General features: G+C 38.1%; 1 protein-coding gene across 1 annotated transcript; it reads right to left on the reverse strand.

The window, feature by feature from the left end:
• Positions 1-1,122: 1,122 nt before the first annotated feature.
• LOC143859344 (cell division cycle protein 48 homolog) lies at positions 1,123-15,488 on the reverse strand. Its single transcript, XM_077370065.1, has 9 exons — positions 15,326-15,488; positions 15,044-15,209; positions 13,293-13,521; positions 4,721-5,487; positions 4,398-4,619; positions 3,762-3,833; positions 3,385-3,666; positions 2,630-2,989; positions 1,123-1,665 (listed from the first exon to the last, which is right to left on the reverse strand). The coding sequence occupies exons 1-9, from the start codon at positions 15,352-15,354 to the stop codon at positions 1,360-1,362; spliced, it is 2,433 nt and encodes an 810-aa protein (XP_077226180.1). The 5' UTR covers positions 15,355-15,488; the 3' UTR covers positions 1,123-1,359.
• Positions 15,489-15,573: the final 85 nt, after the last annotated feature.

The raw sequence follows: 15,573 nt of genomic DNA on the forward strand, positions 1-15,573 counted from the left end.
CTAATATACCAAACTCGCCGACGGAGAAACCCTAATCACAGGTTGGTTTTGCATGAAAATTGAGAAAATTGTGAACCATTATACATTAACTCGAACTCGGACCACTTTATCATAAGTAGGTCTTTTTTTAAAATGATCAAGAGTTAGATTGATAAAAGGACCAAATACAAGGCAACAGAGTTAATACAACGAAATTCAAGAAATTCAAACATCTCTGAGGACAACCAATTCACCCGCTATTAGCCGAACGACGGACGTGCTGAAAACTGACAGAGGGACTAACCATATGGTCACGAATCTCATCGATTGAATCCACAAATCTTCACAGATACTGCCTGTTGTTATCCATCTATGTAATGGTGTTAAGGGAGTCCCTCAATTATCAATCTGTCCAACAAGCTATCTTTAACGATCTTCATACCCTGATGCACTGCTCTATCCTCTGCCTCATTAGTGTCGTTAACCCCTATTGCTCTCAAAGAAGGCCGATTTGGTTTGTCACCCTCCTCATCTCTAACCAAACCTCCGACCCTTAGCCAGCCATGGAATTCCCATACTAGACTCCTCAAAATTTAGCTTGAGCCATCCAAGTTTGGGCGACACCCAACTAGGATGAATCCGCCCTTTTTTTCTGACCAACATCTATAGACGTGGAATAGAACTAAAGAGGAGTACCAACATCTATTGAGGTCAGAACTTTAGCAAAGGGTTCTTAAATGATGGATGCACATTTTTAAAAAGAAAAATATGAGTGGGCAAAAGTAAAAGTGGGGGCAACTTCTTCAATGATCCAAACCATTTACTTTGTAGGCCCACATAGAGCAAAACAAACCCCTATTAGAGCGGTTTCAGGGTTTGCTATGTTTCTCCTCTCCATGAGTAAATGAGTAGTCCAGAGAGAGTCGCAATTCACAAAGATTAGAAAGTAATCATAATGAATCAGTGAATGAACTCTTTCTGTTTCATTTATGGAGAGTGTTGTTTCTCTTCTCTGAGATTCGATCTAGCAATGCATGCTAGAAAACAACAGACAGGACTCCCATCATATACCCCTATCTACTGGGTAGGGGAAGAGGAGGATCTAACAAATGAAACCATTGCAAATCCATATGCAATAAATACTAGAACAAACTTATAAAACCAATAACATTTCCACCAAATTGGATACCCCCAGTGTTTTTAAAATGTCCTCACTAGAGAGTCTCTTGGTAAATAGTTATGGGAGCACTAAAATGTAACAAAATGCCGAGAACTCGGGCATAAAAGCTTTTACCCATCATCCATGGGAGCAATAAGATAGAGTAATAGGAGCAATAAGACAGAGTAAATGTAACATAATCCCCATAACTTAAAATTAACTTAGCTATACAAATCATCATCATCTGCTCCACCAGTAGACGCCCCAAACGGGTCAGACCCACCTGCTCCTGCTCCTGCTCCAGTCTCAGATCTCTCAGAGAATCGGAACTCGCTTCCAAATCCCCTAGACTGTTGCAAAGTCTGTGCAAATGCCTGGTACTTTCTGATGTCTGCATCGCTAACACTCCTTCGTGCAAACTTCATCGACTCTTCAAAATGGCTAGCTTTGATCTCAGCGACTTCCTCAGTATCATCTTCTTCCATGGCCTCAGGATTCTCCTGCCTTCTCTTCTCCCTCTCTATATCCTGCAAACAGAATAACACACCAAGGTTGTTTTTGTAGCATTTTCATGATCAGGAACGAGTGTTTGAAGAGTAGTCTAAATGTTGTGCAAGAACAGCTAGTTTGCAGTTATCAACAAAAATCAACCATTGATTTGTAGGCCGATCAGCTGTGGCTAGGATTCACAATTAGAACAACTGTTTGAACTGTGTGCTTCATTCCAATCACTGGCCACTTCAAACAGAGAAGACAAAATTTGGGTCTAGCCTCTTCACCATGCACATTCTTATACTAGTTGCAAGATGGTCAGTGATCTGCTGCCCAACAATATTTTTTTGAAATGCAGCCAATCTATGTTGCCTTTATTTATAACTGATCACAATTACCTAGGCTAAATATCCGTCAATCTATGTTGCTGTTTATTTATAGTTTATAACTGATCACAATTATCTATGGCTAAATATCAGTGTTACTGATAGGTTCAAAGACTTGCCTTTTACCTATGGCTAACTATCAGTGTTACTAATATGCTAAAAAACTCGGCCTTGAAAGAAACTTGGCCTTAATAGAAAACTCAGCCAACGTAAAAAGAAGTCTACCTGAACGACTCTATAATTGACACAATTTTTCTTTGACTCGGGAAAGTCAAAGGAGATTTTGATTGACTTGATAGGGAAAAAATGGGACTCATTCAAGAAATTGGTAAGGTAAAAGTAAAACTCATTCGACAGGGGCAAGTCGATGTTGACATGGGGCGTTTTAAATAAAAACCAGCGGACTCGGGCAAAGTGATGAAGGACCCGGTGTATTTAAACAGTGAAACTGCGTAACCTTAAATACTGGGCAAAGACTTTCTTCCCACAATAAATATGAGCACCACTGAATTGCATGAACATAAAAAAAATTTGAGAGACATATAGCCCCAAAGATGGAAAGAGAACTAAAGTATAAAATTAAAAATTATGAAAAGCAAGGTGTCTAGCTTACCTCCTCGATGTTTTCTCTAATAGCATACTTGCACGCACGCTGGCATATCTCTGTGATATCAGCACCACTAAACCCCTGAGTATACTTTGCTAGAGCTCCCAAATCAACATCTTTCGAAACAGGAGATTTTCTCAGGGCTGCTTTAAAGATCTGATGACGGGAACTCTCATCCGGTAGAGGAATGTAAATCAATTGATCAAGACGACCCGGTCTCAGCAGTGCAGGATCAATAATATCAGGCCTGTTGGTAGCCCCAATTATAAAAACTGTTTTCTTCGCAGACATTCCATCCATTTCAGTTAGGAGCTGGTTGAGAACCCTATCAGCGGCCCCACCAGCATCTCCAACACTGCTCCCTCTCTGTGATAAGAAATAAATGAGAAAAAGCCAAGGCAAATGGAGCTATGTCACAAATATCGTTCTCTGGAATTTCTCCTCAAGGAAAAATCTCGGGATATAGTAATATTTTTTTTATTTTTTTTGGGTATCTATCGGGAAAAAACAATAAAATAAAATTATTTAAAAATAAATAACAATATATAAATTAAAAAAAAAAAAAATTTGTAAAAAAAATTGTGATTTGTCACGGTAAATGAAAATATCGCTATATTTTATCAGTATATTTTTTAAATTCTCTTGATTATTTTGTTTTATCAAAATATCGCGATAAAATCTCTATATTTTGAAAATATCGGAGATAGTTGTGACATAGCAATGGAGCGAAAGAAAGGCACCTGGTGCATTCAGAAACAAACCTGAGTAGCAATCGAGTCGAGTTCATCAAAAAAGAGGACACAGGGTGCAGAGCCACGAGCTTTATCAAAGATCTCACGGACATTGGCCTCACTTTCCCCAAACCACATTGTAAGCAACTCAGGACCCTTGATGCTGATGAAGTTCGCCTGACATTCATTAGCAATTGCCTTGGCTAGTAGGGTTTTGCCACAACCAGGAGGCCCATAGAAAAGTACTCCTTTTGATGGAGACATACCAAACTTCTCAAACTTTTCAGGATGCTCCACGGGATATTGAACGGTCTATGACATTAACAAGAAAACAAAAGGTCAGTAGAGCCTATGGAGCTTCAATAGCACAAGTTTGTTAAAGCCAAACTTTATTTTTTACTCATTACCTCTTGAAGTTCCCTCTTCACATTTTCAAGCCCACCAATGTCTTCCCAGCTAACATTGGGTACTTCAACCACCTGCTCACCAAAATAGAGAAGAAATTATTAAGGAGTCTTTCATACAAGGCCAGAGATTTCCATTTATGGATTTCAAATAAACAATGAGTATGTAGATTTTAGGGGTGCAACTCTGTTGGGTTTGGTATCTTTCGGGTCGGGGTGGGGGGTCGGGTTCGGGTTGAGTTTTACTGACCCAGGTTGAGTTCGGGTCGGGTTTTGGTTGAGGGCTTGGGGAACCAGGCCCAAGTGCAACCCGACAATTTTTATTTTTATTTTAGTTTGTACATTTCAAGCTTAAAAAATCGGGTTGGGTCGGGTTCAGATTAAAAAAATGGTTCCTCGAGTTGGATTGGGTTGGAACTCGGGTTGGGTCAGGTTGGGGTTGAGTAAATTGGTTCCTCGGGTTGGCTTCAACCTACCCGAGATGCACCCCTAATAAATTTACACCTTCAATAAACTATGTAAATTTACTTAGGGTCGGGTTTGGGTTGAGTAAATTGGTTCCTCGGGTTGTCCTCAATCCTACCCGAGATGCACCTCGAGTAAATTTACACCTTCAATAAACTATGTAAATCTACTGACCGTTTCACGTAGAGCAGATGGGTTACTGGTCCCAAGAGCAGTTTTGAAATGCTCATCTGTAACAGCCATAGAGTTCAGTATCTCAGCATCTATGGATTCATCTTCCAAGTCAATCACATCCATTTTTTCACGGATGCACTGAAGGGCAGCCTCGGTGCAGAGAGCTGCAAGATCGGCGCCAACATACCCATGGGTGTCCTTTGCAATTCTTTCTAAATCAACCTGTAAAGTATTACAAAATCACGCACTTGAGTAAACTAAAACAGAGAGAAAAAGGTGTAGAGAAGACAAAAGCAAAAAGTTTTATGCATATGTTCACTTACATTTTCCGACAGTTTCATGTTCTTAGTATGAATACGAAGGACCTCAAGTCGCCCAACTTCATCTGGAACCCCAATGTCAATTTCCCGATCAAACCTCCCAAACCTTCTTAGAGCTGGGTCAATACTGTTGGGCCTGTTCGTAGCTCCAATAACAATAACATGCGCACGCGATTTTAATCCATCCATGAGTGTCAAGAGTTGGGAAACAATTCGCCTCTCAACTTCTCCATGTGTCTTCTCTCTCTTAGGAGCTATAGAGTCAAGCTCATCAATGAAAATAATTGACGGTGCATTCTTCTCGGCTTCTTCGAAGGCCTTTCTGAGATTGCTTTCGCTCTCCCCAGCTAGTTTAGACATAATCTCTGGTCCATTAATACAGAAGAAAAAAGCACCCGTCTCATTGGCAACAGCTCGGGCTATCAATGTCTTTCCTGAACCGGGAGGTCCGAAGAGTAAAATTCCCTTTGGTGGTTTTACGCCTATTGATTTGAAAAGTTGTGGGTGTCTGAGAGGAAGCTCGACTAACTCTCGAATCTGAGCCATTTGCTTTCTCACACCACCAACATCATCATAACCAATTTCATCCAATCGATCTTCATCCTCCCTTTTCACGGGTTCCCCCTCACAGAAGATCTCGGTATCTGGAGAAACAACACAGTACTCTCCTGGGTCGGTCTCGATAACTTTGAATTCTACACTCCTCATACCACCTCTAACAAGGAATAGATCTCCTTTCCTTACAGGGCGATATGCCTCCAGAAAGTAAGCTGCAGAGTCAACAAGAAATAAGGAAATTCATGATCTACATTACAACATTATATAAAAAGCATTGTCTAACCACAAGGATCACCCGACAATTAACTAGAATTTACTGAAGGAAAAAAAATTCGGCAAGATTCATCTAACTCGACCATAATGGATAATCGCACCACCGAAACCACAAACATGACTTTTTTTCTAATTTTTTTTTTTTGAGCAACAACTAATTTTTTTTCAGAAAAAAGAAACATAATATGAGGGCATAGGGGCAATGTGATCGTGTCCCCCCTATAGACAGAAAATGAAGAAAAACTACTTATTTACATCAGAAATTACAACAGAGCTGTATTCCCCCAATCAGCTCCTCACTCTCCACCCCTTCCCTCTCCAACACATTATCTTATTGGAAGATTTAGGCATATGAAATAGTGATGGATTTGGTCTGCTACATAGATCCAAAATATCCAAGTATCCACAGACCCGCCCAGCATCTTTGGGCCTGTGATAGAACATTTTTTAATCCCCTTCTAAATAGCTTCTCCTTTGTGTTAGCTTATGCTCTATGGTATGTATGGAAAGTGATATGCAGAACATAGAGTTACCCAAGAGTGGAAGCCACTGGCCCAAGGCTTGCTCAAACTCAACTTCGACGGATCTAGCATGGGAAATCCGGGACCATCCGGAATTGGGGGCATCTTGAGAGATGACCAAGGGACAGTCATATGGGCTTTACTCGGATCCCATAGGGATCACAGATGCCAATGAAGCGGAAGTGCGGACCGTCCACCATAGAATAAAACTTATCCAAAATATAGAATGGGAGGTGGTGGAAATAGAAGGGGATTCATTGAATATGATCAGGTGGCTTAAAGGTACACCTCCAATTCCTTGGAGATTTGCCGCTCTATTAGATGAAGCCCACGATAGGGTGGGAGGTTCAATTTTGTCTGCCATCATGTCAAGAGGTCGGCTAATGGTGAGGCAGATAAATTAGCTAGAGACAAGGTATTCAGAGAGACTGGAGCAGTTCGATTTTCTCCCTCCTTAAACTTCGGCTAAGACCTTGATTTGATCTCGTCTTGTACTTATCCCTCAGACCTTCTCGGTTTGTTATATCTAATAAAAATTTTGCCATTCAAAAATAAAATAAGGTTCCCGCTCATCAATTGTGCAAGGATGCGAAGCCATGATATAAATTTTTAGAATCCCCTTCTATCGTCAGGTTCCCGTTCCTGCTCAACTATTCCACAAAGATACAAAGCCCCAAAAGGAATGCTTTTGCTTCCACTTCAATTGAATCACACTCCACTGCTGATCCTGAATATGCTTTGATTACTTCTCTCGATGGTTCCTAAATACTCCCACTCCGGATGGACCAGGGTTCCCTCTTGAGCTACCATGAAAGTTTTAATGACACAATCTTGAGAGGGTGGCATCCAACGTGGTACTAGTACTAGTGTTGGGTGAATCGGTCTATCAAAAACAATTGTTTACCAATTTCTACTCACATCAAGGGTAGGCAAAGAACAAGTCGTGTTGCTACCCTTTGCCCAACAGATTAGATCATTTTTTGTCTCCATCTCCATGATTATCTTTCCAATTGGACTGAAATGCCCTATGAAAATCCCGTGGTTCCTTTCCATCCAAATGTAGGAAGTCATCATCTAAGTAGCAATCCTGCAAAGGGTTTTGCTGGAGTTTCCAAAAGGACCCAAGCCCAATGAAGAAAAAAAGGTTTTGATTCAGGTATGAAATATCTATGAAGCTCCAAATATATAAATGAGGACTCCCAAAAATTTTCTTCCCAATAAACAATGAATCACAACATAGTCAAGGGTTTCCTCTGCTATTTTGAAAAGTACACATCCACTTGGTTAGCAAAATCTCTTCTTTTCAAGTTTCTCACATGCATTAATCTTTATTGCACTACCATCCATATGAAAGCCACCTCTAGGAGGCACTGCCGAATGGCAAAGTCTTGCCAATGGGGATGACCCACTATCATCCTCCAAGATGCCTTGAAAGAATGATCGAATCAAGAATACACCTTGATGTCTGAGGCCCAATGGCTTAAACTTTTACCTAAAACATATTAACAGTGGACACATCCCACCTTATACCTCACCCCTCTGTGGCTTACTAAAGTGTATAGGTTTGAGATACGCAGGGCATAAAGACAACTTACCATACCAAAAGTCCTCCCAAAATTGGATTCCCTCTCCCACACCAAACCAAAACCTAACCTTTGACCCGTAAAAAAATGCAACAAACATATGACCGCAATGCCCTCGAATCTTTTCCTACTGGCAGGCAAGGTTTAAGGATTTGATTTAGGTATACAGTTCGGTCATGATAGAAATGGAAACATGTCGATTTCGGATGGAAATTTTGTTGAAATCCTGTAAAATTACGAAAACTAAGACATATGTGCAAGTGAGGTACATTTAAGATGAAATGTCAATAACTGCTAGAATAAGCATAATACACAGAGCCGTTGAAGAAGCAACAAAATTACCCATAATTGTTTAACAACATTGAACACATAGGGGCATGTGCTCTGACAATTCAGTACATATCACAATTCACATGTAATTCACATGAAATTCATATAAAAATAATTATATAACACATTGGTATAATCAACCGTTAATAAACTTATGGTTTGGTGTAATTGTGTTTCGGTTTTGATGTGTTTTGGAGGGGATGAAAATTACATTTCAATCGTTTCGTATTGGTTTCGGTGGAAATTTAAAACTGTGTCAGTGGGTAACTACAGTCCCAATCACCCCATCATTTCCCACATCCCTCCTCAAATATCATGTGCCGTAAGGCATCTCTTTTCTTCACCAAAATGCCATATCCATTACCCCAAGCAAGCTTTGTTTCTCATTTTGAGATTTCAAATCTCGAGCCACATTGTTTCTTAGTTTTACACGCTTTTCCACTTCATGATATGCTTTTATTAAATTCTCTCCCTTCCCATAGAAAATCCCTTTTAAGGTTCTCCATTATTGACACATCTTAAATGGGATTTTGAAGAGTCATAAAGGAGACAAGTAAATTAGAAGTGTTTGCTTTTATTAGTGTGATCATTCCTTTAAATGATGAGCACTTTTTTCTACGAAGCCAACTTTCTTTCCATTCCTTCAATAACTGGGTCTCAAAGGGATGGTGATTGACCTGATGGTATTCCCAATCCTAATGAAAGGCCAAGTTGGTAGAATATCCCATCTATTACACCTCAGAAAGTCAGGAAACCATGACACGGATACTTCCTCCACATTCATGCCAACAACCACATTTTTGCCGGTGTCAATCTTCAAGCCTGATACCAACTTGAACCGCCCAAAAAGCATTCTTGGGTTCTTTAATTCCTCATCACTGTCTACAAATATAAGGATATCATCCCAAAATTGTAGGTGTGAGAAATGAGAGTAAGTTTCTACTTGAGTTGAATCCTCCCACCAAGCCCCTCTCCTCCACTTTTTTTTATTAACAAGCTAAAGCGATTCTGCCACCATAATGAAATAATATGGTGAGCCATTCCAAAAAACTAAATGAATAAAAAAAAATGAAATAATATGGTGACAATGGATCTCCTGATCAATGCCTCTTGTGCTTCCAAAGAAACTCGTTGGTGAGCCATTTACTAAGATTGAGGATAGCATCGATATATAAACCGTTATCCACGACTACCTCTGTCAAAATCCATTTGGTCTTGAAGGAAATCAATAAAATCCCATTCCACATGGTCATAGGCCTTTTCCATGCCACCTAGCCTTCACATTTTCTAATGTCAATACATTCATATAGCAATTAGGACTGCATCAAGAATTTGCTTCTCTTACACAAAACCACCTTGGTATGGAGATATAACATCCCCTATTACCACTTTCAATCTTCTTGCAAGAACCTTGGTCATCACTTTGTATAAGCTACTGACTAAGCTTATAGGTTTGAAGCCCTTTATTTCTATGGCGCCTTCCATTTTACATATTAGGGCAATAAAAGTTAAATTCAAGTCCCTCCCGATCCTTCCTCTTTAATGAAACTCCTTAAATACACACATCAACTCTTTTATAATATCATCCCAAAATAATTGACAAAATGCTATGAGAAAGCCAACAGGACCGAGGGCTTTCTCGAAGTTAATCTTCAAGCCATAGTTGCCGGAAACTCCTTGGGCGGGTGGGAAACCCGTTTCCCCTAAAACGCATTTCCCGCATCTCGGAAACATTTATGAAACATGATAAAAAAAACTGGACAAATGTTTCCGGAACGCATGGGAAACATATGAGAAACTTATGTAAATCATGTGTGAAACGAGTGATAAACATATGCGACACTCATAGAAAATGCACGTGAAACATGTAGGAAACAAGTGTGGAACCTACGAAAATCATTTTGGAAATAACACATCAAAAATTGTGGAATAGATATTTAAAAAGAAAACAATATCATATATTGTAATATAAATAAAAATAAGAAAAATTCAAACAGAAATTTGAAATTAACAAAATTAATCTACAAAACCACATATTTCGTGTTTTCCTTGTGTTACATGTGTGTTTTTTCTATGATTTTCTATCGTTTTCTCGTTTCTCGTTTCCCCTATATTTTTTTCATGCATTCCCCGTTTCCATTTCAAGTTTCGTTTCCCGTATTCATTTCCCATCTTGGTGCCTGACACCAACTCAAACCACCTAAATAGCATTATTAGGTTGTTAGCTCCTCATTATTATTTTGGATGTCATCCGTAAATTGTAGGCATGAAATGATGGGTGAGTTTCTTCTTGCCTTGAATCCTACCACCAAGCCACTCTCTTCTGCTCTCTCTATTAAGAAACTAAATGATTCTTCCACCATAATGAAAAAGATATTGCGACAATGGATCTCCTTATTGAATGTCCCTTGTTCTTTAAAAGAGACCTGCTTGTCAGCCATTTACTGAGATTGAGAAGGACACTGTTGGTAATGGGAAAGTGATGTTTGGTTTCACATAACTTCTCTAGTTTCCTTCATCAATAGGTATAAATAGAATTTAGAAAGGCAATATCACTCTCACCATGGTAGACATAAGTAGACAAGACATAAATGATGAGTTAAAATCTACATATGAGTTGAAGACTAAGGGGGAAGTTAGGCTAGCATCATTATAATACTTTGATATCATTTCCCTTATTTTCTCGTCATTATTATTTTATTTTACCGGATTTTTCCTAACAAAAACCCAAGACAAAAAGCAAAATCATAAAATCTTAAGACTTCCCTCACTGTAAAAGTCGCAAAATCTTTTTTTTTTTTTTTGAAAATAACCAAAAAATCTAATTTTATTGGACATATTCATTACATCTAATCCATAAATTGCATATTGCTAACCTACTTAAAAGCAAGGTTTCAAATTTCGGTTTCGGAAACCCTCCGGTCCTCACTGAAACCGAAATTTTCGGCTGAAATTTTGAATTTTTGGGCGAAATCTACGAAATCAAATAAAATAATATTTTATTTCATAGAATAAAATCAAATTTCGGCTGAAATTTCAGGATATTATTAAATAATGGGAAAAATCCATTTTTTGGGTGATATTCCTTAAATTTCGGCCAAAATTTTGGGGGAAACGAAATTTCGATTGAAATTTCAAAATCACGGTCAAAATTTTAGACCGCTCCGGGTATACCCTATTTCGCTTTCGGTCTCGACCGAAACCCGAAATTTCCGAAACCCGAAAATTTTGGATTTCGGTCGAAATTTAAAACCTTGCTTGGTCGCCACGGAAACGGAAATGTTTAGGCTTTGGTTTGAAATTTCGGTGGAAATCCTATAAAATCACATAAATGTCTTGAAACATAAGCCGATGGTAGAAATTTAAGAGAACTTTAGGAAATGCTAGAATAAGCACAAATAGAAACTTAGAAACCATTACATAAGACACCCATCCATAATGGTTTAACAATAACGAACACCTTATGACATGCGTTGTAGCACATCTACTGCAGTACATGCCACATTTCACATGTAATTCATATAAATATTTAGACATAATAGATATACCACATTTCACAAAAAATTTGCATAAATATAATTACGTAATATATAGTAATATTGTATACTACTAAAATAGTTACTGTTTTTTATTTCAGTATGCATTTCGGTTGTTGTATGTGTTTCAGTGGGGATGAAAACGGAAACATTTCGGTCATTTCATGGCAAGGATGAAAACGGAAATGTTTTTATCTCGTCTTAGGCACTCTCAGTTGAAGTCTTTTAGCACTGGCATCACTCATGCCAAGGATCTGGTTGGAGTCCTCTATTGACTTCTCTCTTACTATTATCACTAGTGACGTATTCCTCATGATACGGAGTAAAGCTTATAATCCTAAAGGAAACAGATGCAAAGGAACAGCTAGGGCATCCTTTTGAATGATATGGGTCATTTTCTCTACGAAAGATCCTACAAGCATGGCGAACATCAATCAAAGCCGAGGTGTTAGCTTTATAGCATGATATAATGTAAATGTAAGGGTGATCCACTCGAAGTGGTCCATTAGTTAGTTAAAAAAGGCTTCTCTCCCTCTGTCAAGATTTTTTTGTTAAGTTCTAAGAGAATAGACAGATCCCCTACCCATTCCCAACAAAAAATGCAGATGCATTTTATATCTTTGAGGAAAGGGAACTCCTAGCAAATCAAGCTCGCAAGTTTATCATGGAACTAACTAGCCTAGTTATTAGCTAATGAGTTGGAATCACATACCTAACTTTTAATACATATATTGTTTCTGTATAAACCTTGTTGGATCATTCTGATTTTTTCTTCTATTGTGTTTCTTGCTAAACCTTGTTGGATCTAGCTTGGTATGTTCCTTATGCGAAGAAAACTTCAAATGTTCCGCTAATTCACAATAGATATATAAGCAAACTAAATTATTTATTGAATCTTCTTTTACAACTCAACTTTAGTTTTAGTCGGCCTCCCTCACTATCATTGATTCTTTCAACTTGGAAGTGAGGCCTTGGTTAAAGGTTGAAGTAAAAGGTACTTTAGTTACTCAAGAAGTGCTGTTCTCCCATCACCCTATGGTGTTGGATCCAAGTCCACATCTGTGCAGACTTACATACAAAAGCAACCACATTGAATATGTTGCACTTATCCAATCATTAAACTTAAGCACTTGAAATTTGTAGGCAATCAAATCAGAACATTACTTTCTAAGACTGATTAATGGTTACAAACTAATTATGATCCTGACTGCTTCCAATCAAGGACACATAAAAATTCATAGCTAAACTAATTTTTACAATGACGCTTGTTAGTGAGATTAAAAAAGATTAAAAATTTGAACCCGGAAAATACTAAAGAAACCTGAAGAACTATCAAGAAGGCAACAAATTTCCATTAAATAAGCAGGAACTAAGGCCTAGTTAATTGACAAACAAAGATGCAATACTTAAATGTGATACAAGTTAAGAAAATATAAGGACCCCACCAAGGTAGATGTTGGCCTTGAATTCTTAAACGGTTATTCAAAAAATAAAAGAAAACCACAAGCAATAAATATCAGAGCAAAGACAACAAACACATTAAAAAAAGCATATTAGACATTGTTTCCTACAGAAGGCATATCTTTGGAACGCCAAAGCATAACTGATCAGATCAAGTGTAAAGGCCATAATAGAACAAAGAATTTCACCATAATGCCATATGAAAAAAGATGCCAAATTTGATAAGTTTTTGGTAGCCACAAAGAGCTCAAATGCATAAAAAGGGAGTATTCTAAACCCATAAAGTAATAGAATGAAAAGGTAACAAACTCACGTTTTAAGAATGCATCAAATAGATTCCCAGTTATGCCTTCAATGGTGTCGTCTACAGGGAGTATATGAACTCGTTTCCCATATTTGACATCTGGACACTGGTGAACAGACACCACATCACCAAGCCGAACACGAAGATTTGACCGAACAACTTTGTTCATCCGAATTTTTGGCTCGTCACATGTATCATCGGCGAGCGCAATACAGATGGTGTCCTTCCGCTTCTTTCCCTAAACATCCACCAAGTAATAATAGACTTAATATACTAAAAATGATCTTCTACATGGATCTATGTTTCCAAAATCAAAGCATCTACAAAAAAAAAACCTGTACTTTTCAAGAACACCGAAAAATGGTCTTAAACAAATAAACAAATAATCAAGAACCCTAAGCATTTCATCACCCATATTAATCCTAAAGGTCAATTTGGTTGCATGTAGTTACCTCATGCAGTAATGGTAAATTAAAGCTTAAAGTGGTCAACGGGGAGGAGACAAGCCAAGTAGTCTCCTCATAGTTACCTCATAGAGTAGCGGTAGGCAGTGTTATTACCAATATAGAGACAAAAAGAAAGAGAAAGCAATAGGTGGTTTTTTGCTTGGATTTCACTAGTTGTTTGTTAATATGTCACGTGAGTAAACAAGGAAAAGACAAGCCAAGTAGTCTACTGATAGTTTGAAACTCTACATGCAACCAAGCAGAGTATTTTGCTGAGGTAGCAGCCAAAAACTACATAAAACCGCTACAAAACCCAGGATATTGTTACAGTCCTCAGTGGGGGCCCGCCTAGGTAATGGACTGGGTGGGACTGTCCCACCCTGGTATGGGACAGGTTTAAAGGGCCTAGCCTAACGTGTTCCATCAGCTTTGGAGCTTTTGGCATATTGGTAAGGTACTTAACATATATTGTGCAACCAAACAGACCCTAATATTCCAGGAGCAGTAAGTAAAAGAGCCACCTGTTGAATAATGTATAAGGGTAGTTTAGTCATTACTTGTAGGTTAGAAGGTATTACAGACATTGAACGCATGTTGCCCAGATGGGCCTATATATACATCATTTACATGAGGAGCTCCCTAGAGGTAGGGGTGCAACTTGGGTCGGGTCAAGTCGAGCTTTTGCTGAAAAATGAATAGGAATCAACCCGAACCCGACCTGATTTTAAGGTTAAAGTTCTAACACGAATTCCTAAAAATTGACCCGAGTTGCACCCCTACCTAGTGGAGACTCACCATCTTCTCCATTCCTCTTCTTCTTCCTCTCTTCTAACCCTAACTCCATTATCTAACACCACCGTTACAAATTTAGTATTTAAGATCCCTAAAGAAACTCCATAAGAAACACTTGTCCTTAAAGTCTCCAGCAGAAATTCAGAAAATTAAACCAAAAAATAACAACAATATTAAAAATCCATAATAGAAGATCAAACAGAGCTCAAAACCCTAATTCCATCAACCCTTAAACATCAATCTATGAACCAAAATAAGTGCATCAGAAACCCTAGTTTTTTCAATAGGACCCTAGAAAAATATTCAATTCTCTAAAAAAACAAAAAACTTAAAAAATAAATTACCTTCCCTAATCAAAACCCTAACAAAACCCATCTCCATATCAAAACCATAAAACCCCTAAAAAAAATATTAGACCCACATAGAAAATTAATAGAAAACTCTACCCAATACCTCAAAATCAAATTATTCTGAAATTTTAAACGAACATAGATAAAAACTTAAAGAAAATATTATTATTACCTTAATGAGGATCGTATCCCCACGAAAGAGTTGTAATTTTTCCATTGTTTCAGGATGCAAAGAAACAACAGAATTATCATCGTTGATTGCCTCATCAACGACCAATCTGTTCGGAGCCTTTTTCCTCTCCAAAATCGCAGTGCTGAAATCCTTTTTCGCCCCCTTCCTAAAATCCCAAAAAAACCCATCAATATAATCATCTTATTTTTCTATCAATTACCAACAAAAATTAGAAAGAGAGAGAGAGAGAGAGAGAGAGAGAGAGAGAGAGAGAGATCTTACGAATCTGAGGACTCGGCTTGGTGGGTCATCTTGAATTTGCTTTGGGGAGTGTTTACAAAGAGAAATAGAGAGAAGAAAGCAAAGGTGAGGGTTTGAAGATGAGATGAGATGAGATATTTATAGTGATCGAAAGATACTTTCGGTATAATTTCTTGTAGAAGAAGTAAGAGACTTTCCCTTCTCTTTCTATGTCTCTAGTAGTCTAGTTCTCGTATTTCCTTTTTTTTTTTTTTTTTTAAATCACCCAA

This window comes from Tasmannia lanceolata, unplaced genomic scaffold (genome assembly GCF_043159265.1).
Source record: "Tasmannia lanceolata isolate RefF3 unplaced genomic scaffold, GAP_Taslan_0.1 ptg000029l, whole genome shotgun sequence".
NCBI classification, from domain to species: Eukaryota; Viridiplantae; Streptophyta; class Magnoliopsida; order Canellales; family Winteraceae; genus Tasmannia; species Tasmannia lanceolata.